Source organism: Paramisgurnus dabryanus, chromosome 7 (assembly GCF_030506205.2).
Source record: "Paramisgurnus dabryanus chromosome 7, PD_genome_1.1, whole genome shotgun sequence".
Lineage (NCBI taxonomy): Eukaryota > Metazoa > Chordata > Actinopteri > Cypriniformes > Cobitidae > Paramisgurnus > Paramisgurnus dabryanus.
Genome location: NC_133343.1, coordinates 23,430,204 through 23,447,078, shown reverse-complemented (window position 1 = coordinate 23,447,078; position 16,875 = coordinate 23,430,204). Strand labels below are relative to the sequence as shown.

The 16,875-nt window shown below is 36.6% G+C and overlaps 1 protein-coding gene across 1 annotated transcript; it reads left to right on the top strand.

Annotated features, from left to right (window-relative positions):
- The first annotated feature begins 1,207 nt into the window (after positions 1-1,207).
- rgs16 (regulator of G protein signaling 16) lies at positions 1,208-3,300 on the top strand. Its single transcript, XM_065272608.1, has 5 exons — positions 1,208-1,338; positions 1,551-1,640; positions 1,739-1,800; positions 2,118-2,284; positions 2,369-3,300. Exons 1-5 carry the CDS (start codon positions 1,265-1,267, stop codon positions 2,597-2,599), a joined length of 624 nt encoding a protein of 207 aa, XP_065128680.1. The 5' UTR covers positions 1,208-1,264; the 3' UTR covers positions 2,600-3,300.
- Positions 3,301-16,875: the final 13,575 nt, after the last annotated feature.

Sequence of the window (16,875 nt, the reverse complement as noted above, 5' to 3'; positions counted from 1 at the left end):
ACAACAAAGACAGGGGGAAGTGGGAGCTAGGAAGTATATCGCTATCTGAAATATTGCCAAAAACTACAAGAGTTACAGGGACGAAGGAAGTATGGCAAGGGAGACTAAGCGCCTCGTTCCCTTCTCAGGGAACAACAGTTACATATGTAACCCGAGATGTTTTCAGGGGTCAAACACAACTATGCAAAAAAGCATTTTGGTATTAATCGACATTCGCATACAGAAGATATAGGCATTTAAATGCATTTTAAGCATTTAAATTTTTATATTATCATCCTACACTACACATGGAATAATATGGATTTTTTCCAGAAATAATTCAAGCACTTTCAATGACCGGTATGTATGTATGTATATTTTCAAAAACTTCGCAGGGCCTTGATTTTTCCACTCAGATTCACAAACTTTCAGGGATTTCAAGGACCCGTGGGAACCCTGAAAAAGCTCCTAATATGTACCATTGGGTACAGATATGTATACATTAAGTACCAATATGTATACATTTAGTACCAATATGTAAGATACTAACATGCATAATTTTTTTTTGTACCAATATGTACCTCTAAGGTACTATGAACTCTACCAAGCTGTATTTTTGAAAGGGTACCACCCCAGTGACAGCAGGAGTATATTTTGACCAATTCTTCTGAGAGACACCAGCCCCCGTGACCCTGCAGAGGATAAGCACTTTTAAGCAAAGATGAACGGATGGATACATATAAAGTATATATTTTAGCATGCAGACACCTTTAAGGAAGCAGTTTACCCTGTATGATCCTTCCTGTCACTGTCAAACATCCAATAACTACACAGGACAAATTGTTCTGCCACATTATAAATGACTTGCAAAAGCTAGCTTTCTATTTTATGCCTACATTATGCAATACATAACCACCATACACAGTGACCATATAGAGCAATATATAAAATCATGCACAAAATACATTTGATCTAAAATCTTAATAAAAATGTACATTGAGAGATCTTTCATACTAGCAGCAACAGCTGTTTCTAGAACAAAGTGTGAGCAATGAAAATGGACACTGCATTTATGTGAATTGGGACAGCTAAAAAAATGCTTTGCAATTAACTCTTTTGCCTTTTCACCATCATATAAATGTACAGCACTCATACTAGCGGAGAGAAACCTGCATCATGATTGGCTAAGAAGAGGGATGACGCTGTGCTTCCTGCTCTATATAAACTCTGTTCCCTCTTCGCAGACAGACTGCTGATATATTTTTTCCAGAGAACACACTGCGTGATGGATATTTATTTTCCTGCTGGCTTTAAAATGTGCAGAGGAATAGCACAGCTGTCAAACACTTGCCTGGAAAGGTACTGAGCTCATATTTGCATTCGTAAAAATCTTAAGGATTTTTTATAATGGATCGTAAATGATTTGAATGCTGGAATGTGCACCATAACTGAATGTAAACCTTAAATCAACTATTTCATACAGCGTACAAAATAAGAACGTATATGTACTCGGTACTGTGTATACTGTACTGTATTTACTGTGTATTAATGGTATGTTTTGTTAACATCAGGGCGAAAAGAATTAAGGCATGCGTAGGTGGATTTCTGCAGAGAAAAGACTGGAACATCCTATGCTATTCCATCAAATATAGAAAACCAAGGTTGGTATTCACCTGCATTGTTTTCGAGCATAATGTGCCTGTATGCATGACGAAGACCACATAAGCATTGCTTTCCTGACCGGCTGACATCTTTACAGGTTGACCTTGGAGGAATGTTTAATGTGGAAGGAATCTTTGGAGAAGCTCCTGTCAAACAAACGTAAGTTTAAAACACATTACTTCATACAGTTGTGAGATTAACAAACTATTGAAGCAAACTGTGTGGAGATTAAATCAACACTGTCCTGAAAATCCTTAATATTGTAATCAGGTAAAAAGCAGTTCTAGTAATGACATTAGCAAAAGGTGCCAAAAATAGAAAAAGGCATCAATGATTGGATAAATTTAGATGATGAAATGCAGTGGACAGATGTGTCCTTGCTGTCTGATCTGTATGGAGTACTTTAATCCGATGAGACACATTATACAACTAATCCTTCGTCTGTAACCCCATTTCTCCCTCTCTTTATCTTTCAGATGGACTTTATGCTTTCAGAGCGTTCCTCATATCCGAATTTAGCGAAGAGAACATAGCGTTCTACCTGGCATGCGAGGATTACAAAAACACAAAGTCCGCAGCCAAGTTGCCATCTAAAGCTACGCGGATATACGAGGAGTTTATCGGAGATGAAGCTCCTAGAGAGGTAAAGATGAACATCGAGATACAAATCAATATCATTCCTTTGCACAATTGGGGATGTTTGAATTCACCTCCATTTTACTTTCAGGTCAACATCGACTATGAGACTCGAGACATCACTCAAGCCAACGTGCAGAGCCCGACAATGTCCTGCTTCGATATGGCTCAGCACCGCATCTACATTCTAATGGAAAAGGATTGTTACCCACGATTCCTCCGATCTGCCGCCTACCGCAACCTACTCAACCAACTCGCCAAGGCAAGAAGCAAAAAGGCCTCCGCAACTCGACCTCATTGTGAAAAAGACAAACCGAAATGAAATAAAAGTACTGTAGGTTTAAAGGAAGATGTTCTCCAGAAGATGTAAGTTCTGAGATGGGAATAGGACCAGTGTGGATCCTTAAAAAGCCTGTGAGAGAGCCTGTCTGCGAGAGTCGAAGTGCTGAAGATGATAAGATTAAGCTGGACAGATGTCACTTAAGAGCCGCATAATGGTATTACTGTACTTCGAGACCCCCATATTGTAGTCGAAAAGAGGGAGTGACAGGAACTACCTGTGGTGCATCTACTGTAAACATGCATTTGCACATACTGTACAATGTGCATTAAGCACAAAGGAGATGGGATGTTACTAAAGCATGCATGGGCCAAAGAGCACATAGCATACTTTTAAAAACGGCAACCTACAGAATTTGTATTGAAATATGTCAGTAAATGAATGGAAAAAATGTGTTTTTGCATTAATTTATTTAATTTATTTCTTTTTGTAATAAACATCAGATGGTAATGCCAATGGAACTGCATAATTTTTTACAATATTACGGCATTTTCATTTCTTTTTTATTATACTGTCATCGTGTACAAAATAATGGTATAACTTTGGTCCCTATGGTCAATCGGTTCTGCTGTAAGCCACGATTTTAGAATGTTTAAAGTTGTTGTGTACTGTAATGTTTATTTTAAATTATTGTTAAAGTGAATAACACTTTTTTTATTAAACTAATAAACCTTTACATCTTGTTTTGTGTCTTGTAAACTTAAAAAAGTTCAGGTAAAATGGCAAAAAAAATCATGCTGATATAGCTCTAGGTCACATTAAGCACACATTTTCTTGCTAAATGGGTTTTATGTTTTTACAGAAAATGTTTACTTTATTAAGCATTTAAATAGAAACGCAAGGCATTTATTCAAAAATCATGAGGTAAACATGCTTGTTATGCACATGACTGGCCAGACTTAACCAAGCTTGTGTTTCACATTAAACCATCAATGCCCACCGGCAACAAGTAGCCTGTAGTGTAGGTTTACACAGTCGCCAAGGCAACTGTTTGAGCCCAGTTTCCAAAGCAGTTCACGTGATTCTCACAGCACAAGAAAAAGCTGTATTACAAAGAGAGACTTTCATTATCCAGATTATTTAGAAAAGCGGAAATACAAATGATGAAGGTTTGTTAGCCTGCGTGTTTGCTTACACATGTAATGAAATAAATAAATGTGCTCTTGAGTTTGATGTCTGAAGGTCAGCATTATGATGATATGTTGAGTGAGTTAGGATTTGTAAATCATATAAACTGAACCATGTCCATCTGTAGACGCTAATCGCATGAATATTATTAATCCGCAAGAGCATTTGCAATTTGTGTATGAAATAAGACACTAGATTAGAAACAGTGGGTGAATATTTTAATTTCATTAGTTAAGTGGGGCCTAGGGGATGGTCCATTAGATACAGTATATGTTCACCATATGATTCCTATGGCATTTATGTAGTGTATGTATATTCGGTCTGGATATTTGCTCAATTCATGACTAAAGTTCAAATGTTTCTGTTTATTAAAGAGGAGTTACATTTACTTGAGCATACTACTGTGGTAATATGATCAGAGAGAATGATTTTATTTATCAGTAGCATGCCATGGGCTAAATGTTATTCAAGACTGTAGCAAAAGGCTGTGGGGTTTTCATGAAGCAAGCACTGAAAAAATATGTCCTGCGTCAGAAATTGCATACTTTTACAGTTCGCACTGAAATAAAGTATCTACTTGCAGTAGCCTATACAACATTCCGGATAAATGATATCCAAATTCTTTCATAATCACGAAAGAAGTGAATTACCGGTAGATGTGAATTTGTCAAAAAACAAACCTTTTCATTAAAAAAAAGTTGCAACAAGAAACACTTTATTTTATTAAATATTTTAATTGCTGCTTATACTGTATGCCCGAAAATAACGGGAAACATAAGCCTACATTATTAAAATACCATTAGAGGTCTTTGGCTTATTTCATTTTTATTTTATAACATGACACAATATAACATATTACGGTTATTAACAAGTTATAAAACATGAATAAATAATGTGAAACTGAAAGGTTTGGATTAAACATGAAACGCACCTTTGTCATCAATAAGGCGACCAATCACAAAGAGCTGTGTCGTCATCAGAACTCTGTGCAGCTGCTCAGAAGAAGATGCCCGGCTGAGCCATCCGGTTGTTCTCAAATCGCTCTTTGCGGTACTTTAATGACATACAGTATATCAGCCAGCTCAAATCGGACAAATTTTCTAACCGGCATGTACTGCTTCAAGCCAGCCATGAAGTCGAACACACCTAAAGACATGAACATAAACACAAAACCCTGACATCACTGTCATGTGACCAGAATGCAGGGTTACCTGTAAGGTACTTAGCACAATATACCTGAAGTATTTAACTTAGGTATTGTTAAAGTACAATTTCTCACAATTTCTGCTTCTTTTTATTATGAACTTTTGAATTTAGCAGCTTTTTAGCCCTCATGGCCTTATTGGATAAAAAAGCATCCATCTAATGCATAATGAGAAATATTTGAAACACACTATAATTTTGCATACAATATAAAAATATGGGGTTTTGGACTCAGATATCAAAGTTACAGTAAGAAAAACTACTTAATTTAAGTTTAAATGAGCCACAGGGATGAAGTATTTTTTTAGGCCGACCCGGAAGTTAGTGGGACACGGGGTCCTTTGCTAAAAAGCTCATTCATTTTTCCCATAGACTTTTGGATTTTTGCAAAAACTAAGGTCAACTGTTATGATACTTGCACATATTGTCCAACAAGATAATTTTTACAGATAAGCACAACTTCTAGGAGTTTTGAAGTCTAAATGCATTAACTAAAAACGAAAAGCTAACCTTAGGCTACAAGGGAACTACACCATGGTTTTTTTTAACATCAACGTCATCACCACACTTCTTTTTTTTAGCTCTTTCACACTGCAAAAACATGACTTTCTTACTTATTATTTTTGTACTGTTTTCAGTAAATTGCCAGATTTTTTTGCTTGTTTTAAGCACTAATTTACTTAAATATTTTTACTGATAAAAAAGAGTAAGAACGTCATTTTTTGCAGTGCAAACTTTTTTAAACACATTTAAAAACATGCTTTCTGATAAGGAAATACTGGATGAATCTTTGTTAGAAATTGTGCCCGTGTTTCATTGTTTTTGAGATCTTTATGTGTCAAGACGTTTAAAGTACCAGACAAAGTCTGTAGTAGCAACTTGGTAGCAACCACCCATAAATAGACGAGTGGGAGGGTTTGTGGTGTGGTTTAGGTCGTAGAAAAAAACGTGAAAATAACTTGGGCTTATGTTAACCCAAGATCTTATTTAAAGCATTTAACCAAAAACCATTAACTTCAGGATGATGGAAACAGTGCTAAAATGCTAGATCACTTTTTATAAAAATATACCATCCCTGCAGCACTCTATTGTATACATAATATTTATGTTTGTATTTTATTTTCTAACAAGGAATTGACTATTATGTGTGTGTGTGTGTGTGTGTGTGTGTGTGTGTGTGTGTGTGTGTGTGTGCGTGCGTGCGTGCGTGCGTGCGTGTGTGTGTGTATTCCATGCTAAAATCTCAAACTCATGGGATTAGGTTTGATTTCTCTCATTGATTTTAATTTAATTTCAATCTTTGGTATGGTCTTAGTCAGTATTAAATATATCAAGGTTATTTTTACTAGTGATGTGTTCAAAATATCGATACGACGATAAATCGTCATGGACGCCTGACGATGCGCACATCGATACAGCACCTTCCGTATCGATTCGGATGTACTTTTGAAAGTAACGTGACGAATTGCTGTTGATCCGTCATCCATATGAAAAGGACGCATGTGTCCTGCGGAGTATGTAGAGTTAAAGGTGGCGGGGTATACTTTCACTTTGCGTGTCTGTCTCGCTGGCGCACGTGTCTGCATAGTGAGCCGCGTACTCACGCTCTCTCTCTCGCGCGCATTAAAGTCAATGAGGTCAGTATGAAAGCGCAGATATCTTAGCCTATACTACTGCAAAGGGCTTTATTAGCCATGCTCTTATAAAACAGTACTGACGCATTTGAGAAGAAACACGACAAAGATTTGCATGTGAAAAGTGTATGTCTAGAGAAGAGATACAGAGCTACTTCAAACTATAGCTGTCACATTAATAATCGGATTTCTATTAAATAGTATTAAGACTGCATGTTTATAGATATATTCATAGATGTAGAATAATGAGAGACAAGAGTAAGGCACCATCTTTGTAAAACTGCTTTTAAAAAAACATAAGTTAAGTCCTAACTCTGGGATTTTAAATATTTCTAATAGCTAATAAATGAATGGCAAAAACACAACTGTTACAACACTGCTTATTCAATGTACAATAAATAAATAATAATAAAAATAATAATAATAATGTTACTAAATTCTGAACAAAAATGTAATTCAAAATAGTCTTGTATCGTGATGTGCATCGTATCGGGACCCTTGTATCGGGATACGTATCGTATCGGGGTATTGTTGGCGATACACAGCCCTAATTTTTACACAGAAATCTTATTTGCATTATGTAGGATGATTTTATGCAGAGAATCATATAGTAAATAAAAAACTGACTTTAGCTGTGTTTTCACAGGCACATATATGACACATACTGTATATGACAACATCGCCTATTTACAGTATAGTCAACCACTTAGACAAGCTTGTAAAACAACACACATTTTATAGCTAAAACTGTTTACTTTAATCTTGAAGTCAATTCATTCAGACGTGGCAATTCCCACCTTTGCCTTTTACAGCAGTACTTAAGCACTTTCTAGCATTTCTAGCTACTCAATAAGTGTGTTTGATCGACACATCTCTCAAGAATGCTGCCATAATAATCAAAGAAGCGTAGTTTCAAAGGTAGTGTGTAAATTTTAGTGGCATCTAGTGGTAAGATTGCAGTTCATTATGTAAGGTCTTTATACATCACTTATAATAGTTATGTATATTATATTGCATTTCTGTCAAGAGATCCTTCTAAAAGTTACACAATACACCTTTAAACATTAAAGTTTTGTTGTATTGCTTGCTTGCTAATTTAATAGGGATAGAATCGTCTCAAGCGTAAAACTAAAGATATGTCCCAAATCCAATACTTATCGCACTATTCTAAGTCATCTTCTTTAAATTTGAGCAATGTGTGTGTGGGTTATGTGTTTATAATGAAAAACCCAACAAAAATAAGTATGCCGGATGATGCACTTATTCAGCCCAAAAAGTGAAGTGTGCAAAATTTTATGCATTTGCAGTTCTGCTTACGTAGTGGAAGAGATGAGTTATCAGGTACTGTACTTACAAAGTTTATTTTTAATCCAGCATTGGGTCAGAAAGGGACGAACCCAACCCACTGGGTTATACAGGTAATTCAACCTCTGCAGAAAATGCTTGGTTGTTTTAACCCACTGTTGGGTTCGTCCCTTTTTGATCCAAAGCTTGGTTAAAAATAACCCAGCTTTTTTTAGAGTGTATAAAACAGTTATTTTTCCTGCCCTTTTAAAATTCACACACCTGATGGTATGTAATACTGTACATACTGTAAGTGCATAGTATGTAGGTGCATAGTGTGTATAGCATTTGAAACTCAACTAAACACATCTATTTCTAAGTGTTCTCTTTAAGTGATATGCTCATCAGAAGTGAGAGCCAGCTCTAAATAGCCTATTCACAGACTTCCCTTAAGGCAAATTCTGTTATGTCTGATGGCCACGTCTACAGAAATCTTGAATAAAACAGTCAGCACTCATAATGAGTCATAACATCAAGGTCAAGTCTCACCCACACCCAGTGCCTACATTGATAAATACTGATTCGGCAATGATAGGCCTTTATGTAAAGAACTGACGCACAAGATCGCGTGAGTGACTGTAAATTTCACCTTGATGAAGCGTTCCTACATATTTTAGTGAATGCATTTACACGTTCAAATATGACAAACATTAAAGCTTGAACTTGATAAAAAAAATTGCTTTGATTGAGGCAGCTGTGCCCACATTCCTGAAATTTCAAACTACCTTAAATCTCACTTGTAAGTTTTTGTGCAACAGTGCTTCCTAATGGTTGATCCGCAACAACACAACCTAACAGGATTATTATGGGGAAATTATAGCAAATAAAAAAATTGACATTCCATTCTTAATATCACCATCCGTCTATCAGAAAATGACTGAAATTATTACAGAAAATTCAATTGTTTCAAAAATAGTTATTTATGTGCACATTCCTCTGTTTCTTGATTTTATTCAGCAATTACACCAAATGGATATGGATATGGCAATGCATATGAACTCATTGGATATTTCTGGGTCCAAATGTAGAATCGTTGCAGGTGAATGACTGAGAATAGGATTGCAAATGGATAGTAATTATGACACACTACTTAACTGCACGCATCTTTTTGTACTGTAGGTGGCGCAATGTCACTGAAAATAGCATCTATGAGTCAACAGGTTTTAGCTGCAGAAATGACTCACTCTCAGCCACATTGATATTTTCCCTGCTGTGTTACCATAGCAATCAAATAAATAAAAAATATATAAAATAACTATTAAAATCTCTACCACACGCAGTCTATCATGCATGCACACTGTAAACACCCAGGCTGATATATGGGGATTCTCTGTATACTAAAGTTATAAAAAAACCAACTGTTTTTGTTCAGTTATTTCTGCTCTCTTTAACACATATTTATATGCACATATATTTGCAATACTCTGGAATACTTTAATGATTTGTTATGCAAAACATGGTTTAAGTCATTCATTAATTATAGAAATATTGTTATATATTGATATTTTTTCTTTTGTTTTTGTATCTGCCTTTACTAAAATGTGACCCTGGACCACAAAACTAACTAGCACGGGTTTATTTGAAATAAAAGCAAAAAAAAAAAAACATACATTGTATGTGCCAAATTATCGAAATCATCAAAAATGATGTTGTGGATGCAGTGCAAAGGACTTTAAATAAACTTCATCCAATGCACATAGGGGCAGATATTTTGCATGCAACATCAAAATCAATCAAGCATCTTTTCACTTGTTACTTTGTTTAATAGGCAAAATATGACCAGTTCTGCACTTAACTCCGAGATTTTCGCTGTTTTAATCACGTTTCAATCTGGACACAATGAATTTAATGAACTCCGACGCACAGGACAGCGTTGGTGACATCATTGTGCAAGGTCACGGACACATTGCAATAAATATGTTTTATACGCTAGTTTTCTTTTTAAAGTTGCATGTTTTCAATGCAATAAAATTGAAATGTGAAAATAAACGAAAAATTACATCATTACATTACAATCTACACGTTGCATCAAAGGTTTCTATTTATTCCCCGTTTTTGAAGTGTTGATCATTACAGCCAATTACAGACGTGACCAATTCTTCATTAATGTGTAAAATAGCAATTAAATTAACTTCTAAACGCTTTTTACCTTTTTTTGTCTGTGTAGTCCATGAGAATATGGGGTGGTTTCCCGGACAGGGATTATCTTAAGCCAGGACTAGGCCTTAGTTTAATTAGGAATTATAGCTAGTTTTAACAAACATGCCTTACTAAAAACATTATTTGTGTGCATTTTGAGGCAAAACAAAGGGCACTGATGTATTTTAAGTTATAAAACGGTTAGTTCCAATCCTTGATTCTGATTGGTCAATAGGTGTGCTTTATTCACGATAAAACACTGCTATGACCGCTTCACCCAACGGTTCTGTTTATCACTGCGCCCTTAGCAACGCCCTTAGCAACCACACATATCGGTTTGTTGTTTTTATTTGAGCTTTCATGCATATTACACATTGGAACAGGAAGGAATGCTTTTTATTGATTTAACTTCATGAAAGTTGCACTAATATTTTTTTTACTTTAATATTGTGTGGTGGTAACCGTTTTATAAAAGCAATAAGGTACTTGGCAAGTGCTGTATCGTCGTGCCTAACAACGCCCTTCAGCCGTTACTTTGTAAGTATATCAGTGCACGTTGTTTTCAGTTTGGACAGCTCTTACATTTATTTTAGTCTATAACTAGTCTAATCCCTGTGCGGGAAACCGCCCCATAAAGTTTTAATGTATTATATTAATAGACTAATCATAAGGTTAATAATTATGATTACAGTATGAAGTGTGCACACTGTGCCCCCTTAAAAAAATTGCATGACGCCCCTGACTGTAACTTACCTGCCACAAAATACTGAAGATTAAGGGGTGGATCTGATTAGGCCTTATATTAGAACATTTAAGTTGTTTTTACATTCACAACTTACGAAAAAACATTGCTGCTTTGCATCTTGAGATCAGTGGCATTGATATATTTTAAAATAGGTTGGTGCAAGCTGTTTTTTGTGAAGACATGACTGGGAATGGCCCCTTAAAGTAGCGAAGTCCCTGCCAGATATCAGCTTTGTTTACATAAAGTGGAGGATCATTACCTTTGCTACGAGGATGAAAACGTAAACAGCACAAGAACAGATAGTTATATATATTTTTTTATCTGGGTGGGTCAATAATGCGGTCGTTTGGGACGTGCACGTGCAGGTGATAAACGTGTTCACTGTCAGAGCAATTGTGAGTGCTAAATTAAGCTAGCAGTTACACGCGATAACACTTTGATTAGGTTAATAAATCTTGTGACATAATCCAGTATAAAAAACTTAATTTACTACAGTCTAAGTAACCAAAAATCGACAGGGTCCGATTAAACAACACTTATATAAACAAACATTATAAATAACTGCACGAGGAAAGCCTTTTTTGGCCTACAGGTGGCCGTTTCTACAAGACTGACATAACCCTAAAGCTATTATAAACTAACAAATAAGCAGTGGAAAAATGAATATTTAATACATACCAGTCCCGTGATGACATTATCTAATAAAGTTTTGTTTATGTTTGTACAGAGGTGGTGATCTGATTTTACATGTCTGTGTCAGAAGAGGGCAGTATATTTCAAACAATGAGGTCATGAACGAGCTGCTGAAGGTATGGAGCCATTCAGATTTTATCAGAGAATAATATTTTAAGATGACCCGTGTTTCCCTTCTTAAATTCTTAAATTATAAACCAATGACAATCATAAAAAATTAATGAGGATGCCAGTTGAAACAATTATAAACTCTTCAAAAATAATGTGCTTTTTATATAGCCTCATTTGACCCATTGTGGTGAGGATGTACAGAGGGACATAGTGAGCGCACTGAGAAACTCATTCCCCTGACACTGTTAAAAATGAATATTCCAGGAAGACTTTGCAAATCAGGCACTGTCTGTCCCATCGTGTCACGTTTGTTTAGGACAAATTATCTGTGACATCCAGACACTGGTTCTGAGTCATCTGTTTCCGCTCCTGACTTGCATACCGCCAGTAATATCTGGGCTGTTGATATTTAGCAACTGATCCTGTGTTAGTTACTGTAAACTTCGAAGCACTTACTTGGTACTATCAAACCACATTTCAATTGATTTATCATCAATTATATCATAATTAAGTCAAAATGTATTAGATTATCCTTTTTGCTTTCCACCCCAAGCGTGGGAAAAGGCTTTCTGCTGATCCCCAGTGAAAAGGAAACACTGTTCTGTCCAGTGACCTTGTTCCTCTGGGCTTTGGAGCCTTCATCTCCTGTGAATTGAAGCTTTCACAGTCAGCCCTGCACATCAGCTTTCATTTTTCATTCCTGTTAGGTCATCATTGGGGGTATGGAGTGTTCAGTATTGCTTTGGCAATATTTTTACGGATGAAAAAGAAATGTATTTATTCACCATATTATACTGTATATTAGGCCTGGGTGATACTGGGGGAGGGGTGCTGACATTGCGATAATTTGATTTTATATATTTGAGATATGACCGACCAATATTGAATGTAGATGACTTCACCAAATGATTAAAATAGCTCTATTTGAGAGTCATTTATTTGTGGTTTCTCATACAACCCTGAGATGGCAACTTGAGGAAAATAGTATTACCTCTTGTCAAGCTACCAAATAATGTTATGAAACCTTTGGAAGCGTATTAATCGAGAGGTGAAATGTTATTGAATCTGTGATTTATCTCTGCCGTTTGAAACTGTTCTTGTATAATAATACACTGCCAAAGGCATCCAAAATATTTTTTTCTTTGGAAAAGAAATGCTATGCATGTTGTGCGATGTGAGTATTGCAGATGGAGACAGTGCGATGTCGATGCTAAAACGATATAATGTAATCCTATTGTAAATTTTATTATAGATTTTGCATATTTGGAAACATATTAATTGGTACAACTATGTCTTTCGCGAAGTGAAATGTTATTGAATTTGTGATTTCTCTCTGCTGTTTGAAACCTTTTTTCTTATACGGTACCAACACACTCTGCCAAAGGCATACAACATTTTTCCTTTTGGATAAAAATGCTTTGCATTTTTTGCAATTTGACTATAGCAGATGCAGACAGTCCTATCTCGATGTTGAAACGCAAATGAAGTCAGGGCTACTGCAAAAACACGTTCCACAGGAGGTGGCCAAAAAATTTGGCGTTCAGCATGCTTAACGCTCACTGCCCATAGAAAACCATTAAAAAATATGCCTGCCATTGGCATAAACACATTCTGTGTGATTCGCCCCTAGAAGTACCTTACTAGAAAAACAGCATTCTGTATGTTGAAGTTAATCCACTGCGTAAGATTTTTGTAGTTGCAAAGTTACGGTTACACTTAAAAATAATGCATGTCTAAAGTGGACTATCGAAATGAAGACTACCCTTTTTAACTAAGGCTGACCACAGACACTTGAAGATTTTAAGCCGGACTTGAACCGTCTGATCGAAAGGGGGGCGATTAGTGTTGTCCAAAAGAACTCCAGTGTGTGGTGTCATTGCGATTATTTTGCTGCTCCTGGTTACATTGGAGCCTCCCTGATCCCTGATCCCAAATCGTAAATATGTTTTGTCCAATTTGACAGCTGCAGTAGCCAAAGAGAGCGTGCAGGTTTCAACCAGATGTTTCATGCTTTGAAACAAGACAGCCACCACCATGACATGAAAGAGGAGTATTCAGGAAAAATATCGACTTGGACAACTATGGCAACAGTACAAGTGCTTTTATAATGTCATATAAAATCATGCAAGAACTACCACAACATTTATTTTTCTCAAGTCACGTTTGATCTTGCACCACAATTATTACTATAGTCATCAGGTGTGTGGTCTCGTGGTCTGGTCGAATTGTGTGTGTTTTGAGGATTATGTTGTTAAAATTGCTTTAAACTGTCCTTTCGTTTTGATCGCAGATGGATTTAAAATTGGTTAAGATTTAAAAATCATCCAGTGTGTCCCAGGTCTTACCCAATCAGCAAGACCAGTCGACCAGCTCCATCAGAAAGGCCATGTTGTTTAAACAACCACGTTTTGCTGGTATAAAGCATGATTAGGCTGGTCCACCAGCATCAAAGCACCAGAACCAAACAAGACCAAAATGGAAATGGATGCAAGTGTTAGATGGGTCTTTTCAGCAGGGTTGTTAGTTACATAAAGTAAAATAGCCACAGGAGGGGACAGTAAATTGATACATTTTCACATCCTCAATTTTGTGTACAGATTGATTTCATACTGCATTTGGAAATTATGCCTAAAGGGGACTAAAGACTTGCAAAACATAATACAAATGCATTCAAGATGTTGGTAGTAGAACTCATGTTTTGCTATTTGGTTTTATTTTTATTGATATGTCCTTTTTGCACTACTTATGACACCCTTGAGGCTGGCACTGTATGTTTATAACCTCAATTGTGTTTTTATCCTACTTAAAATACCCCCTTGGTCACATATTAAATCAAACATATTTTGTGCTGAAAGAGGTTGGCTGATCCGCTCATCAGAACGGTTTGACGATGAGGAATGTTCAACCTGTTTTGGCCTCCGACAGCGTAATTGAGAACACATGCTGTTTGAAAAACAACGGCTTAAATGATTTAGCCTTATAATAGTAGGATGAAACGCTCGAGTGTTGTTATGCCGAGCTCTATGAACATAGGACAAAAATGCACGTACACAGAGGAAATATTATGCTTCACATATCAGTGTGTGCTGGGTTATAATTGAAGATGTTTACATTTAAAATAACGCACATTTGCTACAATAAAGCCTCTGTTCACTATGGGCTGATATGAGATTTTGGCCGTAAGAAAACCTTAAGCAAAAACACTATGTTTTCAGGGTGCTGCTGTATTGCCATTACAATGTTAAAATGTGTTTTTTCCAATGTCTACAGCAGAGCTTCCCAATCCTGGTCCTCGAGACCCCCCTTCCAGAAAGTTTTATATGTCTCCTTATTTAAAACACCCGATTAAACTTATCAGCCTCCTTCCAAAATGGTAAACATGTCTCCTTAACAAGCTGATGAGTTACATCAGATGTGTTAAATAAGGAGACATCTAAAACTTTCTGGGAGGGGGGCCTCGAGGACCAGGATTGGTAACCACTGGTCTACAGTATGTATACAAACAGCAATTTTTTTTCCACGGAGCAATTGGGGTTAAGGAATATTCAATTTTCTTAAAAGAAAAATCCAGATAATTTACTCACCACCATGTCATCCAAAACGTTGATGTCTTTCTTTGTTCAGTCGAGAAGAAATTATGTTTTTTGAGGAAAACATTGCAGGATTTTTCTCATTTTAATGGACTTTAATAGAGCCCAACATTTAATACTTAACTCAACACTTAACAGTTTTTTTCAACGAAGTTTCAAAGGACTATAAACGATCCCAAACGAGGCATAAGGGTCTTATCTAGCTAAACGATTGTCATTTTTGATAAGAAAAATAAAAAATATCCACTTTTAAACCACAACTTCTCGTCTAGATCCGGTCGTGATGCGAGATGTGACCCCATGCAATACGTCATGACGTCAAGAGGTCACAGAAGACGAACGCGAAACTCCGCCCCAGTGTTTACAAGTGTGTTGAAAGAGGACCGTTCCTATGTTGCTGTACTGTATGTTGAATGATACTAATTATTGTCTTTGTGGCAGTTTATTGTTTAAAATGGTCCGCAAATGTGCGTTTTATATATGTAACACGCTGGACCGGACCTAGACGAAAAGTTGTGGTTTAAAAGAGCATATTTTTTATTTTTCTTGTCAAAAATGACAATCGTTTCGCTAGATAAGACCCTTATGCCTCGTTTGGGATCGTTTAAAGTCCCTTGAAACTCCGTTGAAAAAAACTGTTAAGTGTTGAGTTAAGTATTAAATGTTGGGCTCTATTTAAGTCCATTAAAATGAGAAAAATCCTGCAATGTTTTCCTCAAAAAACATAATTTCTTCTCGACTGAACAAAGAAAGACATCAACATTTTGGATGACATGGTGATGAGTAAATTATCTGGATTTTTCTTTTAAGAAAATGGAATATTCCTTTAAGGTGCCTTGCTCTACGACACTATGATCGCAACCTGCCAGCCATGAGACTCAAACCGGCAGCTTTCGGCAGCCCAACTCTTTAACCACTAGGCTACAACTGCCCCCAAAAAGTTTTTAAAGGGACCCTCCACTTTTTTTGAAAATACACAAATTTTTCAGCTCCCCTAGAGTCAGAGCCGGCGCCAGACCATAACTAACAGGGGGGCACTCGGCTTCCAACAGGGGGCACGCAATAGCAACTATAACTTGCAAAAACAAGACATTAAAACAACAAATACAGCAAGCACACACTCATACAACTGGTACAGACTGTCAGCTCATTTCCCGTATAAAGTGCCAAAGACCACAAACTATGCGCAAAACTATTGAACTTCGACCGCGGCGTGAGCGCAAGCTGAGCTCCGCGCTCACTCGACGCAACAACAAACCGCCCTCGCGCGGCGCAAGCCATTGAAATTAATGAGTTTCATAGTGCAGCGCGTCCTAGCTTTAAAAAAGCCGCTTTACCATAATCACGTCGTAATTCAGTTAACGGACTATAGCCACACTTTACATTAAGCTTACATAATTTAAAACAACCTAACTTACCTTTGAAATAGCTAGAGACGGCGTGTAAGAACAATAGACTTCCTTAAAAAAGTGTCCTGTAGATTTGTAAATTCCACCTCAACCTCTAATCTCTGAGTTTGAGCCAGTCTGTGTTTGCATGAAGATGGAGCAGGCGGTGCTGGTTCATTCTAAATGTTCTAATATCCATATTTTACACGATCCATAAAATGCCGCGAAAAAACACGTTGCTAGTATCAAGTCACAAATATGCTAAAGACGTAAGATGGGTGAG

Excerpts from the sequence above, each read along its gene's own strand:
- rgs16 (XM_065272608.1), top strand. The coding sequence starts at position 1,265 with ATGGATATTTATTTTCCTGCTGGCTTTAAAATGTGCAGAGGAATAGCA. Across the intron at positions 1,339-1,550 it reads TCAAACACTTGCCTGGAAAG|GGCGAAAAGAATTAAGGCAT; the intron begins GTACTGAGCTCA and ends TGTTAACATCAG. Across the intron at positions 2,285-2,368 it reads GAGATGAAGCTCCTAGAGAG|GTCAACATCGACTATGAGAC; the intron begins GTAAAGATGAAC and ends TTTTACTTTCAG.